Source organism: Sminthopsis crassicaudata, chromosome 2 (assembly GCF_048593235.1).
Source record: "Sminthopsis crassicaudata isolate SCR6 chromosome 2, ASM4859323v1, whole genome shotgun sequence".
Classification (NCBI taxonomy): Eukaryota; Metazoa; Chordata; class Mammalia; order Dasyuromorphia; family Dasyuridae; genus Sminthopsis; species Sminthopsis crassicaudata.
The window spans coordinates 389,003,745-389,026,823 of record NC_133618.1 but is presented as its reverse complement, the minus strand read 5'-3'; the positions used below and the strand labels follow the sequence as shown (position 1 = coordinate 389,026,823).

The 23,079-nt window shown below is 42.8% G+C and overlaps 4 protein-coding genes across 6 annotated transcripts; 2 read left to right on the top strand and 2 right to left on the bottom strand.

Annotated features, from left to right (window-relative positions):
* Positions 1–44: 44 nt before the first annotated feature.
* Positions 45–7,821, bottom strand: LOC141556798 (histidine--tRNA ligase, mitochondrial-like). Its single transcript, XM_074291584.1, has 13 exons — positions 7,405–7,821; positions 5,014–5,088; positions 4,502–4,621; positions 4,295–4,390; positions 3,752–3,877; positions 3,534–3,641; positions 3,198–3,296; positions 2,544–2,637; positions 2,297–2,424; positions 1,963–2,205; positions 1,704–1,817; positions 1,351–1,497; positions 45–948 (listed from the first exon to the last, which is right to left on the bottom strand). The coding sequence occupies exons 1-13, from the start codon at positions 7,537–7,539 to the stop codon at positions 889–891; spliced, it is 1,545 nt and encodes a 514-aa protein (XP_074147685.1). The 5' UTR covers positions 7,540–7,821; the 3' UTR covers positions 45–888.
* Positions 7,822–7,826: 5 nt separating this feature from the next.
* HARS1 (histidyl-tRNA synthetase 1) lies at positions 7,827–16,931 on the top strand. Of its 3 annotated transcripts, none has more exons than XM_074291583.1 (13): positions 7,827–7,990; positions 8,336–8,425; positions 9,336–9,455; positions 10,182–10,277; positions 10,943–11,068; positions 11,524–11,631; positions 11,828–11,926; positions 12,142–12,235; positions 12,523–12,650; positions 12,742–12,984; positions 14,326–14,442; positions 14,672–14,818; positions 16,489–16,931. In XM_074291583.1, the coding sequence occupies exons 1-13, from the start codon at positions 7,901–7,903 to the stop codon at positions 16,564–16,566; spliced, it is 1,536 nt and encodes a 511-aa protein (XP_074147684.1). In that variant the 5' UTR covers positions 7,827–7,900; the 3' UTR covers positions 16,567–16,931. The 3 variants fall into 3 exon arrangements, 2 of the variants coding, with proteins under 2 accessions (XP_074147684.1, XP_074147683.1); XR_012486642.1 differs by having other exon boundaries at positions 7,836–7,990; positions 14,326–14,536; positions 14,646–14,818; XM_074291582.1 differs by having other exon boundaries at positions 7,836–7,990; positions 14,326–14,470; positions 14,646–14,818.
* A 287-nt stretch (positions 16,932–17,218) lies between these two features.
* On the top strand, positions 17,219–19,575 carry DND1 (DND microRNA-mediated repression inhibitor 1). The gene is made up of 4 exons (XM_074291589.1): positions 17,219–17,379; positions 17,509–17,626; positions 18,085–18,546; positions 18,774–19,575. Exons 1-4 carry the CDS (start codon positions 17,356–17,358, stop codon positions 19,223–19,225), a joined length of 1,056 nt encoding a protein of 351 aa, XP_074147690.1. The 5' UTR covers positions 17,219–17,355; the 3' UTR covers positions 19,226–19,575.
* On the bottom strand, positions 17,971–21,995 carry WDR55 (WD repeat domain 55). The gene is made up of 7 exons (XM_074291587.1): positions 21,708–21,995; positions 21,398–21,498; positions 21,013–21,100; positions 20,725–20,904; positions 20,532–20,631; positions 20,260–20,429; positions 17,971–20,179 (listed from the first exon to the last, which is right to left on the bottom strand). Exons 1-7 carry the CDS (start codon positions 21,944–21,946, stop codon positions 19,864–19,866), a joined length of 1,194 nt encoding a protein of 397 aa, XP_074147688.1. The 5' UTR covers positions 21,947–21,995; the 3' UTR covers positions 17,971–19,863.
* Between the last annotated feature and the right edge of the window lie 1,084 nt (positions 21,996–23,079).

Here is a 23,079-nt window from a genome sequence, read left to right as displayed (position 1 = left end):
ATAATATAATAGCTGTATGGGAGGAGAAATCACCAGTCTCACCCTTGTCAGGGGTTTTCTTGTATTTTTATAGTTCATGTGGACATTTTTATACATATACAATTGGAAGGCATCTTGGAAGTCATCTGGTTCATTTTACAGATAAGGAACTGTAACTCAAGAGAACTAGTGACCTGCTCAGTTCAACATTTAAAGCCATGAGGAAGCTTAAGCATCAGATAGCTAGCTCTTCTCCATTATGCTAAGGATAGCTAGGAAGGAAGCTAGCTACACCATGCCTTTTATAACTTGTTTTAGTTTAGACTCAATTAGGATATCCACTCCTCCCTTCTTCACGTCTTTTTATAACACTCAAAGCAAGATAGTTATTAACAGACTGGAATCCTATGTCTGGAACAATCAAGCTTTTTTCCTGGTTGGCTCAGACCTTAAGCAAGGGTTTGAATTCTGACCTCAGAAAGAACTCTCTCACACTACAAGATTCCTTCAGAGGTTAACTCCCTTGAAGACTCTTCAGAGAATACAGTTCAACTTAGGTCTTGTTTGTAGTTGGTGATAGCACAAATTTACCACTGTCTCTGTAGTATCTAAGACATATTCTTATTACAGAAGACACTATCTCCCCCAGTTAAAAATGGATGGTCCACTTCCTCTGAAATATCACTGATTTAAAGCAAGAGTGTCAGAAGCCTACATGTCATTGATACTTTCCCACCTCCAAACAAGGAACTCTAAGATGACAGAAGTAGGGAGGCAGTAGAAGGGAGAAGTGTAGTCTACCCTGACCCAAATGTGAAACTGGATAGGGCCACCACGGTAAAACTCCAACCACCAGAGTGGAGTAGATTTCTGCAACTGGAACAAGAAGCAGATGAAGAACAGGCAACATCAGGATTCACATATTCTCCTCTGGATTTCAGTTACTATATTTTCCCGTTTAATGTCCACCTGAAACGTGAAAGTAGATATGTGAGATATAGAAAAATGAATTCTTCAATGGCTTGCTAGCTCTTTCACCCTATATTCTATCTGCATGTCAATTGTCAAAAAGGCATTTGTATGTGCATGCATCAAATGTTTTTGTGTAAAATCCAACTATCCAAATTGAACTAAGCTAATAGAAGGCAAGATCATGTCATCTGGTTATTCTGTTTAATTTCTAAAAAAATCTAACCATGTAGATGTATGTCATCTGGCCTAATTTCTGAGCTCTTTGTTCCAAGTTATTATGATGGCTACTATCTTCTCTAGTGTATCAGGTGCCCTACAATTCACTATTTCCAAAGATTTTTTTAAACATAATTCTCTTGGACCACTTAATTTAGTCTATCTCGGCCATTACTGTCTTACCTCCTCTCTGCTGGCCACAGAACGAAGCTTAATGATACCATCTTTTAGCTCTCGCTCCCCAATGATGGCCACCAGTGGGATGCCTGTATCCTCACAGTAATGTAGCTGAGTCAGGAAACTGGGGTCCTTCTTATATAGCATCTCAGCCTTGAAGCAAAAGATAATCCTTTTAATTTGGTATTTCATATAGTATACCCACTATTTAACCACTTCCCTTCTAATGTTCCCCCACCTTCAGGAAAACCACACAACCCAAAACATGGTCCTCCTTTCCTAGAAAGTTGCTCTAATAATGAAAGATTTAGGGGAGTGTTTTCCCAGACCACAATACACTGGCCCTTGTTCTAATTTACCTTGATCCCAGCATCCCAAAGCTCTGCAATCAGTTTCATCCGTTCTTTAAGGAAATTCTTTTGTGCTGTAGCTACAAGGACCTGTGTCTCTGTCATTTGAATTTTCTCAGTGGCCTAGAGAAAAGAGACAAGCAAAAAACACTGGCTAAAATTTCTCTTCAAAAAAATCAGGATAAGAAGCCCCTTGTTTTCAGAAAAACAGTCCAGTCTTTAAAAGTGAGGAAAGAAGTTCCCCACTTATTCCAAACAGGGTTCCTACCTTCATCCTCTGTTCCACAATGGAGAAGATCCTTTCAACCCCAATGCTGAGCCCCACACATGGCACCTTGTGGCCCTTGGGGTCAAACATGCCAACAAGATCATCATAGCGCCCTCCAGCAGCCACACTGCCCACTCCAAGCGGTTCTTCCCCCTGTTGGGCTGGGGCCTGAAGAAGCACTGCTTCATAGATCACCCCTGTATAGTAGTCCAGGCCCCGGGCCAGGCTCAGGTCAAAGGTGATCTGTGGGACATGGAGATATGGTCAGTCCCAATGAACAGACACATCCTGGGATCCTCTGCAGTCTGCTGGGGCCTGCCCTTCCCCTACTCACTTTCTCTGTAATACCAAACAGAGTCAGATACTCAAATAGCAGTTTCAGGTCCCCCAACCCCTCCAGGGCCTGCTTGTTCTGTGAGAGTTTGGGATCCTCCAGTAGTTGCTCTACTAGGGACACTCCACCTGGGAAAGTCAAACATAAGAGTCAGAATTTTAAGATGGTGATCTTTCCTATTCCTATTTTATATATATATATATATATATATATATATGTTTAAATCTTAGGGAATCTTGCTTCTTACCATGTTGCTGGATGTAATCCCCAATACAATCTGCCACTTCAGGAGCCAGACCCGTCTTTCCTACCATTTCTTGTCTCACATCCATCCAGGACATCTATAGAATAAGAAATAATTGCTCATATCCCCAAGAACCTACTTTCTTTCATAACAAAAGATATTATATTCAATTAGTAAGCATATGAATGCCTACTGGGTACTTAAGGTCTATAATAGACATAAGTAAGAATAGAATACTGGATAGAGTGAAAACATGGGATTCATGTTTTCATGAATGAATTAATTTTATCTTTTAACAATTACTAGCTATGTGACCCAAAGCAAGTCAGTTAAACTGCTTTTTTAAAATTTCTACTATAAGAGATAATTTTAATGGCTTCCTCATAAGATAGCTGTAAAGAAAGCACTTTTAAAAATATTACAATGTTTATATTTAAATAATGTGACTGCTATTAGTAAAGAAGTAGACTCCAAGTTCCCAATAAAGGACTGAAATAAGATCATTTTTAGATTCTCTATATCTTTTACAATAGTAATACTTAAGTGTGATACCTTATTTTATACACTGTCCCTCTAATTTCTTAAACAAAATGGCCCAGAAGGCGATAAGCTACAAAAACTTAAGACGAGGGAAAACAAAAAGATCTTCTTTATTACCTTGCCCAGCTTATCCACTGAAGAACAGACAAATCGGAATTTGTTTTCAGGGACTCCACAGACAGCAAATATACCATCCAAAATTCGCCTGTCATTCACCTGTGAATTCCATATGCACCAGATACTCCATCAATACTTATTCCCAAAAGAAAGATCCAGACTCCTTTCCCAGTGATTCCCTCTAGTAAAAGGAAGAGAAGTCTTACAATTAGACTATATGGAAATAGCTGCTAAAGCCAAGGAGTAAGGTTGGGACCACCATAAAGATAAGATGAAAACCTGAAGAAAATCATCTTAACTCATGCACACCCCCTCCTCTTCTGTATTTACATTCACCTTAATTAAGAAGTCCCCCAACTGCAATGTATTTAGGATTTCATATATGATCTTTAAACACTCTGCATCAGGGATCATGGGATCAAATTGACCTGCAATGTCAAAATCCTGTAGCAAAAAGAAATAGTGAAAATTTGAAAATCCTCTATTAAATCTGTGTTTCCAGGGATGTTGCTCTTAGAATCCCCTCCCTACTACCCAGTGCCCCAATCACTCACACATTGGCAGAACTCTCGGTATCGACCTTGGTTTATGGAAGGACTCTCCCGTCGCCACACCTTTCCAATATGATAGCGTTTCATCTTCTTTATCTTATTCATAGCCAGATAACGAGCAAAAGGGACCTCACAAGAAATTATTAAGGAAGCAGCATGGTCCCTTCCAGAGCTGACATTCAACTATATTTGTACAAGTCAAATACTAGGGAAATTCACACCTTTAGCAATAGATTCCAACATGATCTTGTCAAACTAAAAATTCAGACAAGGAAAGGGAAATAAGGATCTAGATGGTCTCCAAAACCCTGGGATCCTTTCCTTCTATTCATCCTAATCCTTTCCCCAGATTACTTAAATTTGAAAACCTGTTCTTCACCACTACTTTCAGCCCTTATTTTATTATGGGAATGCCTCTCTGAATCATCTAACATAAAATAGGAATCAGAGCTCTGGATATGATCATGACAATCACAATTCCTTCCCCTGACATAAAAAAGAAACTTCAGGATAAAGTAAAATAGCTCTTAGAAAGATAAAGGATACTGTGAGGTCATATCTAAGAGCCAGTAGCTCCCCACCTTGATCTTTCAGGTCATAGATGAGTCTGGAGTCCTCTCCATACTTTTCTGTTAGCACTTCCTGGACAAACATAAGTCTACAGCTTAATAAATATGATCTGGGATACTGGAGGCTAAGATAGTAAGAATTTCAATACACCTCCCTCCTCCCCGCCTCCTTTTCCTTTGTCACCTTTAGTTCAAACACTGGAGTGTCTAGCCCTTTAGCTCCATGGCTCTTGAAGCATCTGATGACAGCATTAAGGATTTTCTCTCGAATAGCCATCTGTTGAGGGTTAAGATCCCTGGTACCCTATGAGTCAAAAGCAATCAGAATAAAGGGATGTAGAGAAAGAGTTTAAAGGCAAATTGTAAAGGGCTTGGAAAATAGAGAACAATGGACAAGCCTTACAACATAGTTTACACTTGTAAAGTACTTTAAGGTTTGTAATACATTTTATACACTATCTGTACAACAAACCTGAAGGAAGTAGTTACTGAGAAGTGTTCTGACCAGGGAGATCATATAGTTAGTAAACATATGAATATATGATGTTTCTCTTTCTGACTCTTAAATATAATTCTATCCAATGTATGATATAAACTTTAATTCACTGCAAGATTTCAACTAAGGTAGGGGGAGATATTTTTCCTAAGCACTCAGGCTACTGGAAAAGGAGACAAAAAAGGAAGAAAGAGGCTTACCTTAGGAGTCTTGATAACAAAATTGGATTTCTCTTTATCTGATTCCAGCTGGATCTTCAACCTGGCTTCTGCAAACTGGAAAAAAATTATCATGGCACACTAAGCAATGGCTGCAGATCTTTGACTTCTGAATTTCCAGTCTTTCAGTTACAAGAAGAAAAGTTCAGCAGGCTCTTCACTTGTGCCTGAATTGTGGCCATTGTGTCTATTGTGTCCATAAAGCATTTTCCCCTGAGGCTCTCATACTGAAAGATCCTTCCCCCTATACAGTGTGGTTTTATTCTGACTCTCTCCATCTCTGGAAAGGTAAAACACCAGTTATACTTTTTAATTAAACAAGCTTACTCAAGGCATTTTGCTAATTTATACCGAGAGAAAGTAAGACTCAGAAAAAAACAAAAACTTACCCCCCCCAAAAAAAGCCTATCTTAAAAAGGGTTCTTGCCTCAAGTTTCAAAAAAAATAAAAATGATAGACCAGAAGAGTAACTTCCTTACAAAAGGGCTATATGACCTATTAGACCTAGGTGGGTTCTGACAGAAAGATGCTTTAGAAGAAATGACAATAACAAAGGAATAAAGATACAGTAAGAATAATTTATTAGCTTTTTATTCACTAACATTAGATGATTAACTCTTCTACTGAGGTAACTAGTAGTTTTAAAGTCTGGAAGACCCAAGTTCAAAACTGGCCTCAGACATTTACTAGTTATGTCTCACCCTAGGAAAGTCACAATTATTTGCCTCAGTTTCATCAATTGCAAAATAGGAATAACAACAACTCTCAGGGATGCTTTGGGAATCAAATAAGATATTTGCTTTAAAAAAAAAAAAAGTACTTAGCACAGTGCCAGGAAGACAGTAGGTATTACATAAATGCTAATTCCCTTCCCTTCCACCTAATGAAAAGGAAGAAAGATTTGGAGCTAGAAGGGAACTTTTAAAGACCAACTCAATCCCCTCATTTAAAAAAACACAGATAGGGAAACTGAGGCCTAGAAAGTTTATGTATCTTACCCAAGGTCAGGAAAGGAAATTAGTGACAGTTTATATTTGGATTCAGATCTTCTGTATACAAATTCAAATCACCTTTCATAGCATCAAAATACTAGACTGCAAGTTCATCAAGGGAAGGGACCCTATCATTTTCTGGCAGTATATGTGGAAAAAAAAATTAATGTAAAAATATTAGTTTTGGTATAGTAGGCTATCCAATAAGACTTCTGAGAAAATACAGAGCTGTCCCAGTATTGCCATTTAATAACTGGGGCAAATAATTTAATTTCTTGGGACAACAATTTATTCATCTCTAACAACAATTATGGTGATAATTCACTTTTATATAACATTTTAAGGTTTGCAATATGTTTTCCTTACATTTGTAAGGTAAGCAGTATGCAAGTATTATCCTTATTTTTTAAGAACAGAAAACAAATTTAGGAAGGTTAAGGTTTCTAAATCATAGAAGTACAAACTGTATTACTGTAAAAAAAAAAAAAAAAAAAAAAAAAGACATTATTATCTGCTTTGGTCCTTCACCATGCATTGGCTCTATCTTGATTTGTAATTGAAACCTTCTATGCATATGTGGTTTCCTCTACTTGAATATGAGCTTTTTGAGAATAGACTGCATAGCTTTTCTATTTGTATTCTCAATGCTTAGCACAATTTTTTGAACTTAGTCTGCACTTAATAAATGTTTCTTCATTCATTCAATGATAGAAAGAGCCTCAGAAGCCAATTATCTCACTCTTTACCTAAATCTTTACCTAAACAATACAATATAACAAACAAGTAATCATCTGTCTTGTCTTGAAGAATTCATTCAAAGGAGGGTTTCAGAGATTCCTGTGGATGATTCAATTGACAATTCCGAGGTTCTTTGTACGATGTATTTAAACATTATTCATATAAGTAAACAAATAAATTAAAATCATAGACTGTGGGACTCCGGTCACAAACACTAGGGGGCAAAGGACTGCTGTCCGTGGTCAATTATGTAGGACCAAACGGACATTTAGAAGTCAAAATGCAAAATCACGAAAATGTTAAAATTCAAGGGAGTCCAACTAGTTTATTAAACCTTCGTTAAACCGAGAAGAAAACTAGGACATTTAAATAATTCCTACTCATATCGTAGGATACAAATTCTAAAGTTGGACTCCTTGCTCTGAACGGGTTTAATTCATTCGCACGGCGGTGTAGAGTCAGGTCGAGAATAGTTAGAAAACTCAATTAAACTCAACAAAAGCGAATAGCCTCCCAGGGACTGGGTACTAAAAAACAGAGGTTCAGACCTCAAGGGACTTACAATCTAGGGAGATAACGACTGACAAAAGTCAAGTCAAGGAGAGCCAAGAGAAACCGAGAAACGTGAGAAGGCGGAACATACCTCCCGCGCTGGAGGCTGCCTCGGGCCTCCCAGCACCCGGCGGAAAAGCAGCGAGGCCCCGGTGCAGGGAGGTCGCAGCACCTGGAGGCTCAGCATGGCCCAGGCCTCCCGAGACAAGGGTCCGAGGCGCTGCATGGCGAGGGCCGGGGCTTCTCTTCCCGCAGCCCCGCACAAGGCTGCACACCGGAGGAAGGGGCGGGGAAGGATTGGGGCAGAGGGAACGCTTAGGCTGAGTCCAGAGAATGAGAAAATACCAGTCACCAGATTATGGAGGAGGAAACTGAGGCAAAAAGTGTCAGGGAAAAAGTGAAGTGAGTCCACGCATCAAATTCGCTGCGGGGCGGGCAGCCGGAGGGGAGAGGTTCGGGTAACCTAGCTTCCCGTCTTTCTCTCTTCCGGCTTAAGCACACGCCGACCGGAAGCTCTCTGGGCGCGCGATCTGCGGCTCGAGCTCGGTGGCCGGAAGTAGCCCGTGACAGCCGCAGCCGTTTCGAGGATGGCGGACCGAGCTGCGCTGGAGGAGGCCGTGAGGCTCCAGGGCGAGCGAGTGCGAGGCCTCAAACTTCAGAAGGCGGGCGCCGAACTGGTGAGGGCCTCGACCCGGTCGGGTGGGCTGGGAAGGCCGGGAAGGAAGGCCGGATCGGTTCTCGGGGTGGACGGATCTCTGGCTCTGGGGCCGGGCAAGGGCTTGCAAGGCGCAGGACTCGGGTCCTGAAGGCAACCTTGCGCTGGCGTTGTGGTCTTTAGGGTGCTTTACTTTTAATTCTCTTGCGTGAGCTTTGTGATACCGGTGAGGTTGATGCTGGCCCGGGGTCACGTAGCCAGCTATGAGTCAGAGGTCCGGAACCCCACACGCTTCTCCGAAACGTGAACTGGTGAGGGCGCTGGTCGGGACCAGTCCTTCCAAATTGTCCTGTTTGTTGAGGTACAGATCGAGGAGGAGGTTTCCAAGCTCCTGAAGCTGAAGGCAGAGCTGGGTTCTGATGAAGGGAAACAGAAGTTTGTGCTTAAAACTCCGAAGGTAAATATGTTCTTAGGGAACCCTTGCAGAGGGCGTTCTCATGAACCCACTGCGTTGTCGGTTCGTTTTATTTTTTATATATTCGTGATACTTACTTTTTCTTACTTATCTTTTGGCTTCTGAATTGTCTTCCTCCAATTAGAAAGGGCCAACATCTGACGCACATAGATGTGCTCCGTCCACATTAACAAGTTCAAAACACTGTTAGATACTGAAGACACAAAGTTGGTCATGTTAAACCCACCTTCAAAGAGTCCCCAGAGGGAAATAAAACAAGCTCAGGAGGGGAGAGCGGGTCGGAGTGCTGCCAGAGACGTTCCCAAGGCACGCAGGGGGGCGAGTAGTCAGCCTCTTTTAGAAAACAGGCGGCACTTTGGGGCATTGGCTGGAACGGGGTTGCACCTGAGTGTCACCTGTTTGTCAAGATAGGCCGGATTTTAGTCATCCCAACTTGTAGGAGCCCTGCCTCCGCTGCAGATTCTCAGAAAGAATCCAGTGAGGCTGGGCAGCTTCCGGGTGGAAATAACTAGTCGCTGCATTTTTTTAAAAACACTTCCCAATTTATTAGTAGTAATCCCAGTGGTTATAGAAATAAAATGTGGATTATCTCTAGATTTTATATCTTATCAATTTTTAATTCAAGACCATTAACATAACTTAAAACCAACCAACCAAATAATAATAAATAATCCCTTTCTAAGCACAGCTCTAATGGTAAAAGATTATGTTAAAGCCTTCATTTATGTGGATCTTATCTATCCTAAGTCCATGTAAATTTGGCTTGGTGATTAAAAGGGAGTCAAATGCAATTCTGTTGCCTTATGATTGAGATTAGAAATAGAATATTTCTGAAATATTACCTCCTCTTGCTTATTACTGAGTTACTTGTTTATTTGCTTTTGATTACAAGGGCACAAGAGACTACAGCCCTAGGCAGATGGCTGTTCGGGAGAAGGTTTTTGATGTGATCATCAGCTGCTTCAAGCGTCATGGTGCAGAAGTAATAGATACTCCTGTGTTTGAATTGAAGGTGAGGAGAGTCAAGGGAAAAGCGTTTGGCAAAGAAATGGGGAGGAGTACAGAGCAAATACCCAGTAGGTTAGATATTAAGGTATAGTAATGAAAGATCACCTATTAAGATGGGCTTAGATAATACCAGCCTGGGAACCAACATAATTATCCCTGTATTGATTTCTGTGGCTCTGGTTCCTGTTTTAAGACAGCTATTTTATTGGGGGGAGGGAGAAGTTGCTGCAGCAGAACATCCTACAGAGTCTAGATTGGGACATTGAGTTTGGACAGCAGTCTGGATTGAGGCAAAGAGAAGACATCCGTGCATTCGCAAGTCCAGCAATCCCACACTTTTGGAGGGGAAGGCTCCAGAAGCCTCTCAAAAAGTCTGCTCACAGAGAAAAAGATTCACAGAAAAGAAGCCTCCTCCCAGAGAAGGATTATAATTGAGAGACGGCAGAACATCTACAATTCCTTGCATTTCTTAGACTATTGGGATTATAAAATACTAGGCATCTTTATTTGGCAGTAGGAATAGTCGTTAAATATAATAAAAAATTATATGTTTTCATATAATAGGTGTGCATAATTATATTTTGAGATCTGAATTGTCTTTCTCTTCCCTTCCAACCCCCAACTAGAGAAGGTCCACATCTGACATATATATGTGGTCAGTTCACATTAAAAAATTCAAGACACTATTAGACACTAGACAATATAATTATATATTTTCTTTTTCTTCCAGGAAACATTGACTGGAAAGTATGGGGAAGACTCTAAACTCATCTATGATCTGAAGGATCAGGGTGGTGAGCTGTTGGCCCTTCGTTATGACCTCACTGTATCCTTTCAAAGTGAGCTCTAGGATACAGTCATTTATATTGGACTTCAATTGACAGGAAGTGATGGAATACTCCTGTTTGGAGTACATATAGGAAGAAGTCCTTGAATAAATGATCCAAAGAATCAGTTGTAATGAGTTAGGTAAAGTCCCTCTTTAAAAAAAAAAAAAAAAAAAAAAAAAAAAAAATGTAAATTCTATTTAACAGGACCCATTCCTAGGAACACCATACAGGAATTTAACTAATTCCAGGGCCTAAACATGAATCTGTTATAATTCTCTTTATTGTAGAATACCATTCTTTTGCCTATCTTGAAGACTATCTGCAGAAGAAAAAAAAAATATTCTTTTGCACTTAAAGATACAGAAAACATACTTATGCTTCTGTGATGAATCTATTATGTACTGATTGTCCAAAAAAAAAAAAAAAAAAAATCATAGCGTGGTCCTGCAGGCACTAAGCATGATGCAGAGTTTCTTCCACATTGGTATTTCTATAGTATCAGGATCATCTGAGTATTCCAAACTGCTGATAATCTTCACTGGAGCAATTCAATTGCACAGGGTTCCCAAGGAGAGTGTGGACACTTTGTTTTCAGGCAGGGTCTGTTGATCAGGGCAATTAGCTCTGAACTAGAGACACTTTCTCCTTAATCTACCCTCAGGTTCCTTTTGCTCGATATTTGGCAATGAATAAACTAACCAACATTAAACGCTACCACATTGCAAAGGTGTACCGTCGAGATAACCCTGCAATGACTCGTGGCCGTTACCGGGAATTTTACCAGTGTGTGAGTATCTCGGGGCCAAGAAAGTCAAGGCATTGAGTCCTCACTAAGATTAGTTAGAATTTATAAAGTATTCACTTTTTAGAGTGGCATATATAGACATGGTACCTGTGTCTAGATACATCCAGACACGAACAAATGAGGAGCTAAAAATGAAGGTGTGTGAAAACCACTTGTTTGTACATCAGAATTAATCAAAGCTTTAGTCTGAGCAGGGAAAGAGCAAATAAATGGCTAAAGGAAAAGCCCTTGAGGGGAGATTTTGCCAAAAAGATGATGGAGATGAAATTTTTAAAAGTGCTCTGAAGAATTTGATGAATGTGTGTCATCTTCTAGGATTAGGAATGCAGTCAAGGGCATCAATTGTCTGTAATGTTGCCTATGGGGGTCTGGACACTCTGGAGCTTTGGAAATTAGTCTTCTTGACTTGAGGCTTCTCCCTTTCACTTCTTGTACAGGATTTTGACATTGCTGGGCAGTTTGACCCCATGATCCCTGATGCAGAATGTCTGAAAATAATCTGTGAGATCCTGAGTGCGCTTCAATTGGGGGACTTCCTTATTAAGGTGACAGAAAAAGCTGTGTCTAACTTGGTGGTAATAAACAGAGCTCTAACAGTCTTCCTCTCTTATGACTGAAGTCTTCTATTCTATTTGGAGAGGCAAAAATAGGCCTTAGGAACACTGTTGCTATCATGGATCTTGAAGGGAATAACTTGAGGGTGGGAATTTCCACATCTTAAAATGACTTTGGAATCCTCAGGTGAATGACAGGAGAATTCTGGATGGAATGTTCAATGTCTGTGGTGTTCCTGACAGCAAATTCCGTACCATTTGCTCTTCAGTGGACAAGCTAGACAAGGTGACAAATAACTTACATGTACAGCTCCTACTTTTTTGCCCTGAAATTTACCCCATCTCAGGAAATGGAAGACAGTGTCTGGGAGGGAGAGGGCCTTTACTCTTAAATTGAGGAGCAGTGACCTCTGCCCTAAAGCTCCTTCATCCCAAAGAAAAAACTGTACCTTCCACTGTTGTGAATCATTTCTGGACCCTTTGAATCCAATGTTTCCGCAGATGTCATGGGAAGATGTGAAGAATGAAATGGTAGAAGAAAAAAGCCTGGCCCCTGAGGTGGCAGATCTTATTGGGGCCTATGTGAAACAGCATGGTAAGAATTAGTGGCGGGGGGAGAGGAGAAGGGAGAATTGCTGATTTTTCTACTATATGTGAATCATTCTTCCAGTGCATGTTGTTTTAGTGCCTTCTTATATCTTCATTTCCCTTGTGCTGTTGCTTGCTATTTTTGTATGAGATAAATACACATATTGGTTAAAAAGATTAGGCAGTTGGGATAGTGAGGTAATGTTACCTGATTAGTAACATTGAGTGCAATCCAAGTAAACAATGAAAATTTGATGGATGGCATCCTTTCTTCTCTTTGTCTGCTTTTCCCAGGTGGAGTGTCCCTAGTAGAGCAACTACTACAGGATCCCAAACTCTCACAGAACAAGCAGGCCCTGGAGGGGTTGGGGGACCTGAAACTGCTATTTGAGTATCTGACTCTGTTTGGTATTACAGAGAAAGTGAGTAGGGGAAGGGCAGGCCCCAGCAGACTGCAGAGGATCCCAGGATGTGTCTGTTCATTGGGACTGACCATATCTCCATGTCCTACAGATCACCTTTGACCTGAGCCTGGCCCGGGGCCTGGACTACTATACAGGGGTGATCTATGAAGCAGTGCTTCTTCAGGCCCCAGCCAAACAGGGGGAAGAACCACTTGGAGTGGGCAGTGTGGCTGCTGGAGGGCGCTATGATGGTCTTGTTGGCATGTTTGACCCTAAGGGCCGCAAGGTGCCATGTGTGGGGCTCAGCATTGGGGTTGAAAGGATCTTCTCCATTGTGGAACAGAGGATGGAGGTAGGAACCCTGTGGGCATGTGTGTCAATTCCATTTCACAATTAAGAGAAGAAAAAGAAGGGTAATTAGCTTTAAAACTTAGTTGCCAGTCAGTATACCTCTCCCTAAATAGCTAAAACTATACTGTAGTTAGAAAGGGCTTTTTTGTTGTATTTGTTCAGGGAATGTCAAGAAAAGGATATCACCAATATTGGATTTGGTTTGGTACTTGGGCCCTGCCCTGCCTACAGTGTTCATCTCTAACCAGTAAGCTTTTGATGATGTGGATCCTTGTATTCCCTTGCTACTCTTCCTGGGCAATTATCTACAAAACTTTTATTTAGTGCTCCCCGGGAAACTTCCCTTGCCAATGAAATGCTAGCTCTGGTTCAAAATATATACCCAATGTGACACAAAGCTATACTAGGACCTAACATGGAAAGTGGAAAAGCCAGACTGAAATTTCTGCGCTGCCTTATTTTTGCAACCACTTATTGAGTCAGTTGGTTTTAGTGAGTTCTTAGCCTACCTTCTGTTATTCCAGTTGAGATGCTCAGAAATGTGGAGGTAGAGTGAGCAGAGTGACCTTGGTCCCGGCTTTGTCTTAAATGGATATTTAACAGTAGTATGACTATAGGCATTAAGCACACTGAACTTCATTGTCTTCCTCTCTCAAATGGAGATAATAATATTTGTTGGATAGAGTTGCGGTGAGGCTTCTATAAGGCTGATACTAATGCCCTCATTTTCAAACTGTCTGCTTGGGACTTCTGAGTAATTCAGATTTTGAAGCCTTTTATCTTTACTAAATAAAATATGTGAAAATGGGTTTATAATTAATGCAAAAAATACTTTCTGCAGTTCTGTTTATGCTGATCTGTTGAGAGGAAAGCAAAGAGCTGTGACTTTGCCAATTAAATGTCCTTCTGAGGGGCAGCTAGGTGGCGCAGTGAGTGGATAGAGCACCAGTCCTGAATTCAGGAGGACGTTCAAATCTGGTCTCAGACACTTAACACTTCCTAGCTGTGGGACCTTGAGGCAAGTCACTTAACCCCAGCCTCAGGGAAAAATAATAAATCTACTTCTGGAAACTATGTAAAGATAAGCCACTTGTTCCTCTGTAGTCTAGTTTCTCCTTTATTCTTCTCAAAGTGTGATCTTGTGAATATTCTTTGGTTGGAAGAATGGACTGCTTATCTGAATTGACTGTTAATTCAGCTGCAGGAAGTAGGGAGAAAGATAAGACTCCTAACCTGCTTGTTCTTCCCAACTTCTGCCATTCATCCCAGGCAAGAAGCTTGAAGAGATCCTATTTGTCAGTCTACCTTGTCATACACAATGCTGTATCTGCCCATTCTTTAGGCATCTGAAGAAAAAGTTAGGACAACAGAGACCCAGGTGCTTGTGGCAGCAGCCCAAAAGAAGCTTTTGGAGGAAAGGTTGAAGCTTGTTGCAGAACTGTGGGACAGGGGCATTAAGGTATGGATGAAGAACCCTGGAAGGAAATGCTATACTCTATTGCTTTAGAATTTGATTCTAAACATGGGTCTTAAGACTCTTTTAGTTTTCCATGGTAGTAATTCCTGGGACCAAATGAACTACCAGCCAGAGTATAGCATCTCTGCCAGAGTAGGCTATGGACCAGACACCTGTATTTTTTCTGAGGCAAGGCTGTGTCTCAGCCCCTGTTCTGCCCTGGTCTCTTCAGGCTGAGTTGCTGTACAAAAAGAACCCCAAACTGCTGACTCAGTTGCAGTACTGTGAGGAGACTGGTATACCACTGGTGGCCATCATTGGGGAGCAAGAATTGAAGGATGGGGTTGTCAAGCTGCGCTCTGTAGCCAGCAGAGAAGAGGTGAGTGAGGGTGGGGGAGGAGTTGAAGTTGAAGAACTAGGGTGGAGGAGGGAGATGGGGAAAGAATTTTTTTTAAGTTGAAGCAAGAATGGTTTCCCTTTTTGGCTTCAGATGAGGCTAGGATCATCTTGGCCACCTAAAGAAGTTATACCCTACCCTAACGGTTGTTTCCTGAGCCTCTGCAGGACTTTCAAAATAGCCTGCTTCCCTTCTTCCACCTCCTATTTTGCACTTCCCATGCCTCCATTCTCCAGTCTCCTGACTACTACTCTCATTATCTCAAATTCTTCCCTCTTCAGATTTCCCTAAAATGATTATCTGTGGCTTTCCTTAGCCTCCATGCATTCTGCCTTGAATTAGGCTCATTTATTTACCTATCAGAGGTAGCTGGGTGAAGTTGACCAAGTACCTAACCTGATGATTTAAAGATGAGTTCAAGTTCTATTTTGTCATTTGCCAGCTTTGTGATTCATGAACAAGTCAACTTAATCTTTGTGAATTTAAGACAATCCTCTGTGACTAGAAATTATAGCTGCTTAAAATAAAATAACAAGCCTTGCATTTTTTTTTTTCATCTCTGTATCAGAATTTAGCTATGTCTTATGTCTAAGAGATTGAAAGATGGGACCTAGACCTTTGAGTTCTCTGGTATTAGGAACTCCCGGATGTAGGAGCTCCCTACCCTTGAAGGTTATTTATGCAATTCCTAGATATTCCTGAGTTGCCTAGAGCCAAGGAATGCCTGCCCAACTAGACTAAAATATAGTTGGTAGATGTTTCACAATTAAATAAATACAATATTACACAGATGTTAATTTCTCATTTTCTAAGTCAAAATGGAGCCTTCCTGGATCCTGTTCTATTTCAGTTTGACACACTACCCTAGAGCATGTATCCTGGGTTACACAGATGGAATGCTCAAACAGAGATTTGAACTTTTCTCCTTTGCTTGGAGACTACTTCTAATATATAGACATGTTACTGTGCATAGTAGATGTTGGCCAAGCCAAAGCAAATCAAGCCTGCCTCTCCAGAGTCTTCGAGATGAAAGCAACAGGAATCAAAGTAATTCAGGTTTTATGCCTATGGAGGTTCAGAATCCTGTGAAATTTCTTTTTTTCTGAACCATATTTGGATTGTAACATGCTTTATCTCTAAACATAGAATCCAAGGTTTTGCTTCCTAATTAAGGGAGTCTTAAACATTAGCAAACAAGTAGAGAAGATATTTTGGCAAAATGTGAGCTTTTCATGATGGCACTAAAATCTCATCACAATTTATTCTAACCCTGCTAGTAAGTGTATGGTTACATGTGAACTATGACTACTAGTTGGCAGCTAGATGGAATAATGGCTAGAGAGCTGGACCTGGTGTCAGGAAGACCTAAATTCAAATTAGATTTCAGATACTTTGGGCAAGTCATTTAAACTGTTTGCCTCAGTTTCCTCACCTGGTAAAATAAGAATGATAATAGCACCTACCTCCCAGGATTGTGAGGATCACATGAGCTATTTGTAAAAAATTGCTTAGCATAGTCCCTGGCTATACAACTTCTATTGTAATTATTAGAAAAGGAAATCTTTCTGAAAGCAGAAAGGGAGATAGAAGGTTGTAGGAGCAAAAGGGAGAATAGACATTTCTCATGCTATCTTCTTCCCAATTTTGGCCAGGTGGATATTCGGAAAGAAAACCTTGTGGAAGAAATCAGGAGACGAACAAGCCAATATCCTCCCCATCTGCTGAACTGAAAGAAGTCAGTGGATAGAAATGACACTATTTGGAGGCTAGTCCATCTTCTTCAGTTGCTTTTGCACATCTGCTCCAGAGGGAAGAATTAGAGGGAGGGCAAAGCTGAGATAATATTTTATTGTTAAATCACTGGCAAGGATAGCCAGAGTATAACTCCACTTTCTTGAGAAATTGTTTTCTGGAGCTTCCCAGGACACTGAAATGAACTGAAGCATCTCTGACATGTGTTGGCCCTGGGTGTCGCCCCATGCATTATAGATGTAGAGTTGTGTCCCTGTTTTTGACAGAAAAGCCATGTTGCTGACATTTCCCATTGATTTGTGAAGCTGACTGCCTATGGGTCCAATAAAATGCCTGCTTCTCAGTTTCTGCTAGTCACCCTCTTGTGTTCCCTTGTAGATCAGGGGATGATTGTCCAAGGGCTCCTCCTCCTATATTTTAATGCCACTCCAATTTGGAAGCAGTATGCTAGTGACCTGCTTCTGCGAGATATTACTGAATATCGTTTTTTACATAATTATACTCCTCTCACACACTAGGGAACTAAAACCCTTGGTTGTAAAGAAGCAAAAGGAAATTGGGTAGGGCTCCCCACCCCCCTTCCCATCCCTTGTTTTCCTCTCTCACCTGTTTATACCCCGGAGGGTAGAGCACGTGTCTCTTCTTCCCCCTCCCATGCGGGGAGGGGTCGCGCCCCATAGCCAATGGGAGTCTAGAGGGGCTGGGAAGTTTCCAGAGGCTGAGGGGGAGGCTATAAAGGTGTGTGACTGGGTGGGTCTCCTTTAAACATGCAGTCCAAGCGGGAGTGTGAGGTGAGTGTCTTTGGGTGAGGGATCGTTGCGGTGTGATAATTTGGGAGATGGGCCGGCCCGATCACTGTTACCTTGTGATGTGAACTGGAGCCTAGTCCCAGTACTCACCCCTTCTCCCACCCTCCCCAGTTGTGGTGTGAGCGGGTGAATCCAGTGAACAAGGCTGCGTTGGAGGCTTGGGTGAGGGAAACGGGGATCCGACTGGTGCAAGTGAACGGGCAAAGGAAATACGGCGGTCCACCCCCAGGTAAATTTGCACCCCCACCCCAGGGGATGGGTAGACTGAGCTTCCTGCTACACTGGACAGTTAGGCGCCTAACAAACACCCCTCTTCTCCCCCTCCCCCACCCAGTTTTGGGGGAGTGGCCTCTGAACGGAACTTCTGCTGAGCGAGTTAAGTGCCCTTTTACTGTCCCTGATTTCCACCCTAAGAAGAAAGAAAAATGCTCACATGTATTATGTAAGACTAAGCTCTGGGAGAGGTTAGGGAAACGAATACCCTTTCATTTGCATTTTAGAGAAATGGAATACTAATAGTTAAATTGAAATGGATTTTATAAATTGTGTGAATTAATTTTAAAGACCAGTGTGTGAAGTCCAATCCGAGTTTATTAAGAGGTTGAGGAAAAGCCGGCTTCACAAGCTCCCCAGTTGGGGTTAGTATGCCTAACTAGATCAGCAGTTCAAAGACTACTTTATCCCCAGGCTGGGTAGGCAGCCCTCCTCCAGCAGGTTCAGAGGTGTTCATCGGTCGCCTGCCCCAGGATGTGTATGAGCACCAGCTGATTCCACTGTTCCAGCGAGTGGGGCGTCTCTACGAGTTTCGCCTCATGATGACTTTTAGTGGCCTGAACCGAGGCTTCGCCTATGCTAGATACAGCTCCCGCCGCGGGGCCCAGGCTGCCATCGCCACTCTTCACAATCACCCTCTTCGACCTGCCTGCCCGCTGCTGGTCTGCCGGAGCACTGAGAAATGTGAGCTGACCCTGGATGGGCTGCCACCAACCCTGGACCACCAGGCCTTGCTTCAGGCCCTGCAGCCTCTCGGGTCCGGTCTGCAGGAAGCACTGCTACTCCCCAGCCTCATGTACCCCAACACACAGATTGCACTGCTCAAGTTTAGTTCCCACCGGGCGGCAGCCATGGCCAAGAAAGCTCTAGTAGAAGGTAGGAGTAACATTAAAGAAAGAGGGTAAAGTCGAGAAAAACAGGGTAGCCTTGTCTGTTGCTAAGAAAGTTATACTAGATACACATTTGAGGGAGTGGGAAAGCTCAAGAATAGGTTAGGGAGTAAAAAGGGTTTAGTGTTTGAGGGGGTGGGGTGTGGCCAAATACTTGTTGCCAAACTTAGGTTACCACCTTTCATCACTCCTATGTTATCCTCTGTCTGGCAGGGCGCTCAAAGCTCTGTGGTGAGCAGGTGACAGTAGAATGGCTGAAACCCGACCTGAAGCAACGACTCCGACAGCAAACAGAAGGTCCTTTATTTCGGGGGTTGGGGCCTGAGATAAGTCATAGGACCTTACCTGAGAAATTAGGGACCCCAGTGCCCCACAACTGTGCCCAGACCACACTCGAGGCCGTGTGCCAACAGAGGCACCTAGGCATGCCCGTATTCCTCACTAAGTGCTTGGGAGCTGGGCCCGCAGGCTGGCACCGCTTCTGGTACCAAGTAGTGATTCCTGGTTACCCCATGCCTTTCAGTGGCCTCATCTGGGTAGTTGTAACTAAAGAGGGGCCAAGCGGGCACGAAGTTGCCAAGAATGCTGTGTCCCTTCGCCTCCTAGAAGCTTTAGGTGAGCCAAGAGAAAATGAGAGCCCAGGATTGGGGTGGTTTTCCTGCTAAATAGCTGTCATTTCCTCTCTGTAATAATGTCATAGCCATCCTGGTCAATTCCACCAGTTAGTTGTTGGAGGTAGGGGGTAAAGAGCTCCTTAGTTCTTCAAGAAGGGCAGGGCCCTGAAGCTGGACAAGTGGAATGCTAGCCCTGGCTAATCTAGAGGGGAAATCTCTTTATGCCAGGTATACCCCCCTCCACCCCTCTAATTCTTCTGTGTTTATAGTTTTGCTCAAGCTGTTTACTTGGTTGCTAGTTAGACCTAAAAGTCAATTTTTTTGATTCCTCTGTTCATTGTTGTTACACCCAGTGTAACTTTGTCTGTTTTATATTTAATTAAAAACTTAAGGTTTTGGTATATTTGTCCATCTTGTATCTTTTATGGAGGGTTGGGGGGGGGGTTTCCTTTCCTAGATTAGGGCCCAGCTAGAGATCAAGACTACAATCTGACCCAGGAACATACATCTAAACATTAGATTTTGTCATAGAGCTTGGTGGTTTTAACATGCCCCTTTCCCTTCTTTGTCATACTTGAAGCAGCCTCTTTAGAAGGTCCTTAAATAGAAGTTAGTATTAAACTGGAATGAAAAACCAGAGAGGAGGGACTAAAAGGGAAGGGCTGAATAATTCCCCACTATGGTTCCCTTTAGTCACTGTCCTCACTTTCTTCTTCAACTGGATCAGGCACTATGTTTTCCTCTTCCTTAAGTCCAGCAAAAAAGTCATCCATGCCCCAGGCCTTGCTGCTCAGAGCTCGCAACTGGCCACCTTTTTTCTTCCGCTTTCGATATTCATCCACCACCACTGACCGAAGTTGTGTAATGTCCCAGAACTTGAGCCGATGGTCGTGACCACTGCTGGCAAGAAATTTACTGCAGTGGGAGAGGGCTAACTGTTCCACAGGCTCACCAGCATGTTGCCCCACACTGCCCACAACTCGATTAGGCAGGATATTCACTGCCCTATGGAGAAAATAAAGAATTAGTCCCTGATTTTACCAAGTATCCCATCCTTCCTCCACCAGCTTTTCTTCCTCTCATACCGGATAATGCCATCAGTAGAGCCTGTGCACAGCAGATTGTCTGTAATGGGCACAATACAATCAATTGACTCTGCTTTCAGTGCAAAACGGTCACTGGTTGCTCCAAAACCATTCCAGTTAAAGAGATAAATGGTTCCTTCGCTAGAGCCACAGGCAACTTTCTTTCCCCTCTGTAAAAAAAAAAACGAAAAACAAAAACTGGTGATCTGGACGGGGGCCTGCCTTCCTCTTGGTCCTCTAACCCCACACCCTCACCCCAGTCTCCATAGTACCTTCATAAGTTTAACAGACGTTAAATCCCCACTCTGTGCTTCTGACAGAAGTTCAAACCGATGCCGCTTAATATTGAAAACGCCAAGGCAACCATCCCCACTGTGGCAAAAGCAAGCAATGGTGATTAATGGGGAGTACCCTTAAGAGAAGCAATCTTAACTTTGGGGGGGAGAAGCTTCCAAGGCTCTTCACCTGGCAGTAAGAAGCAGCTTCTTAGCAGGGTCCAGAGCCATATCTGCAATGTAGTCCTCATGCTGCCTCAAGTCCATAATTGGACCCTCTTTCCTCTGGTCCCACAGCCGAATCCTGCCACTATCATCCCCTGTAGCTAACAGATGCTCATCCACTAGCAACAAGCTGTTGATAGCTACGCTGCGGAGTAAAAAAGGTGAAATTCAAAAAGAAGCCCTGTCTTGAATACCTCAAGGGAACATCCCCACATTGCCCCAAACTCCCAATTTACTTCACATGCTGACATACTTGTGAGCTTTGGAAATACGCTTCTCCAGGCGGCCCTGCTCAACATCCAGGACATGAATGGCTTTATCCTTGGAAACAGTGATAAGTTCTGATGGGAGACCAAGAGGGACGCACATTATAAAAAGGAAACTGGGGTCTTAAGTCTAGTCCCATCCTATTCTCCCTTACACGGAGGAAAGTTCAAAGATCAAGTAGCAGTCCGGACTCCCCGCCAGGGCTATGCATCCCCATCCCAATAAGAACTAAGACTCGGCGCTGGAAACGCCCCTCGGAGATCCAGGCTGCAGATATTTCAGCAGGTCGCAGCCCCTCCAGAGCGGCGCCGGTGACTATCCTCACGACCTCCAGAAGCAGCGTAGCTGCCCCTTCTATCCCCGGAACTCACTCTGCCCATCTTCGGAGAAGGCCAGGTCCCGGCAGGACTTGAGATGGTGTCCCGAGGACCAGAGCTCCTTGTTTTCGCCCTCCCAGCAAGAGTACTCGAAGCTGCAGTGAGGAAGAGGAAGGGACAGGACTGAACGGGCCACCGTCGCTCTGGGGGCCTCGGTCTCCGCTTCCGACAGAGGAGAGGCACGGGCTGCGCTGCGTGACCGCTCCGGTCCCTTCTAACGCTGCTTCTCTACGAGCGGCACGGGGACCGCAATCACACCCAGCAGCGGCCCCCGGCCCCGGCCCCGGCCCTTCCCCGCGCTCACACAAACACGTCCCCGTCCACGTCCCCGGCGGCTACGACATTCCGCGCGGGGTGGAAGGCAAGCCCGTTAGCAGGAGCCTCTAACACTATGTCTTCGGGGGTGTCCCGCTCTCGGGGCGCCGAGTCTTCCGCTTCCGCATCGGTATCGCTCTGCACCGCAGCATCCAAATCTCCCTCAGCCTCTTGCTCAGGGGAGTCCCACTCCCCTACCCCATGTCTCACTTCGCAGGGGGCCGCCATGCTGGCTTGACTAACGTCAAGGAACCGGAAGTTTTAAGAATCCTTCCAGGTACCACCGAGATGGAAAAGCTTGGAAGGCCTGAAGTTGCTTCCGCTTCCGCCCTTAAGCCTTGGTAGTAGTGAAGGACCTAAGTATTGCTCTGAGCATGCTCTATTGCCAAGCAGGCAGCTTGAGACCCGCACGCCTTCTGGCAGGAGGTTAGGCTGTTGGGCTTGCCAGGGCCAATCCCGAAGCTTTGGGCCCATTATTATACAGATGGAAACCTCTTGTCTGCTTCGGCAGCAGAGCTCCTTAACAAGTTTCTCCTAAGATCTCATTTCTCAGACATAAAGAAAATTAAGTCAAATTTACAAAAAATAAATTGATAAAGATCAAAAGATATCTTTGCCCAAAGGGCTATAAATTCATGTATATCCTTTGACCTAACATCACTATTAGGCATGAATACTAAAAGAGATTCAAGTAAAAAAAAAAAAAAAAAAAAACGGAAACTGACCTATGTGTACCAAAACTATATTTATAGGAGGTCTTCTCAGGGAAAAAAAAAAAAAAAAAGGAAATCGAAGGGATGCCCATCTAAGAACCCCAAAATTTTAAAAACAAAATATTTTTAAAAATAGTTTTGTTTTGAATGTAACTGGAAAAATATTAAATAAAAAAATAAAACCATCAGCATAATACAAAGAAAAAAGAAACAAACTTAAAAGGTATAGATTCAGTAAAGTTTAAGAGGTCTTATATAAACTGATAAAAGTGACCAGAACCAGAGGGAAAAATACATAATACAACATTGGAAAGGAAAAGGGTAAAAAAATTAAGAATTGTAATCAGTTATATGATCAAATACTATTCAAGAAAGCTGATTCCCACCTCTTGGCAAAGAGTAAAGGTGCATGAGATATACATCTTCAGACAGAGCCATTAGGTGGATTAGTTTTGCTTGATTATACATATGTATTTTACTTTTGAGGGTAGGAGTACAGAGATTTGTTGGAAGAATGGGAGGGTAATGATAGCTTTATTTAAAAAAAAAAAAAAAAAAGGAAAAAAGAGCATCCATAAGATAAAAAAAGAAACATACACAGAAGGGAGCAGAAATTCAGAAGAGGCCACATAAAAGCAGTGTTGGAGA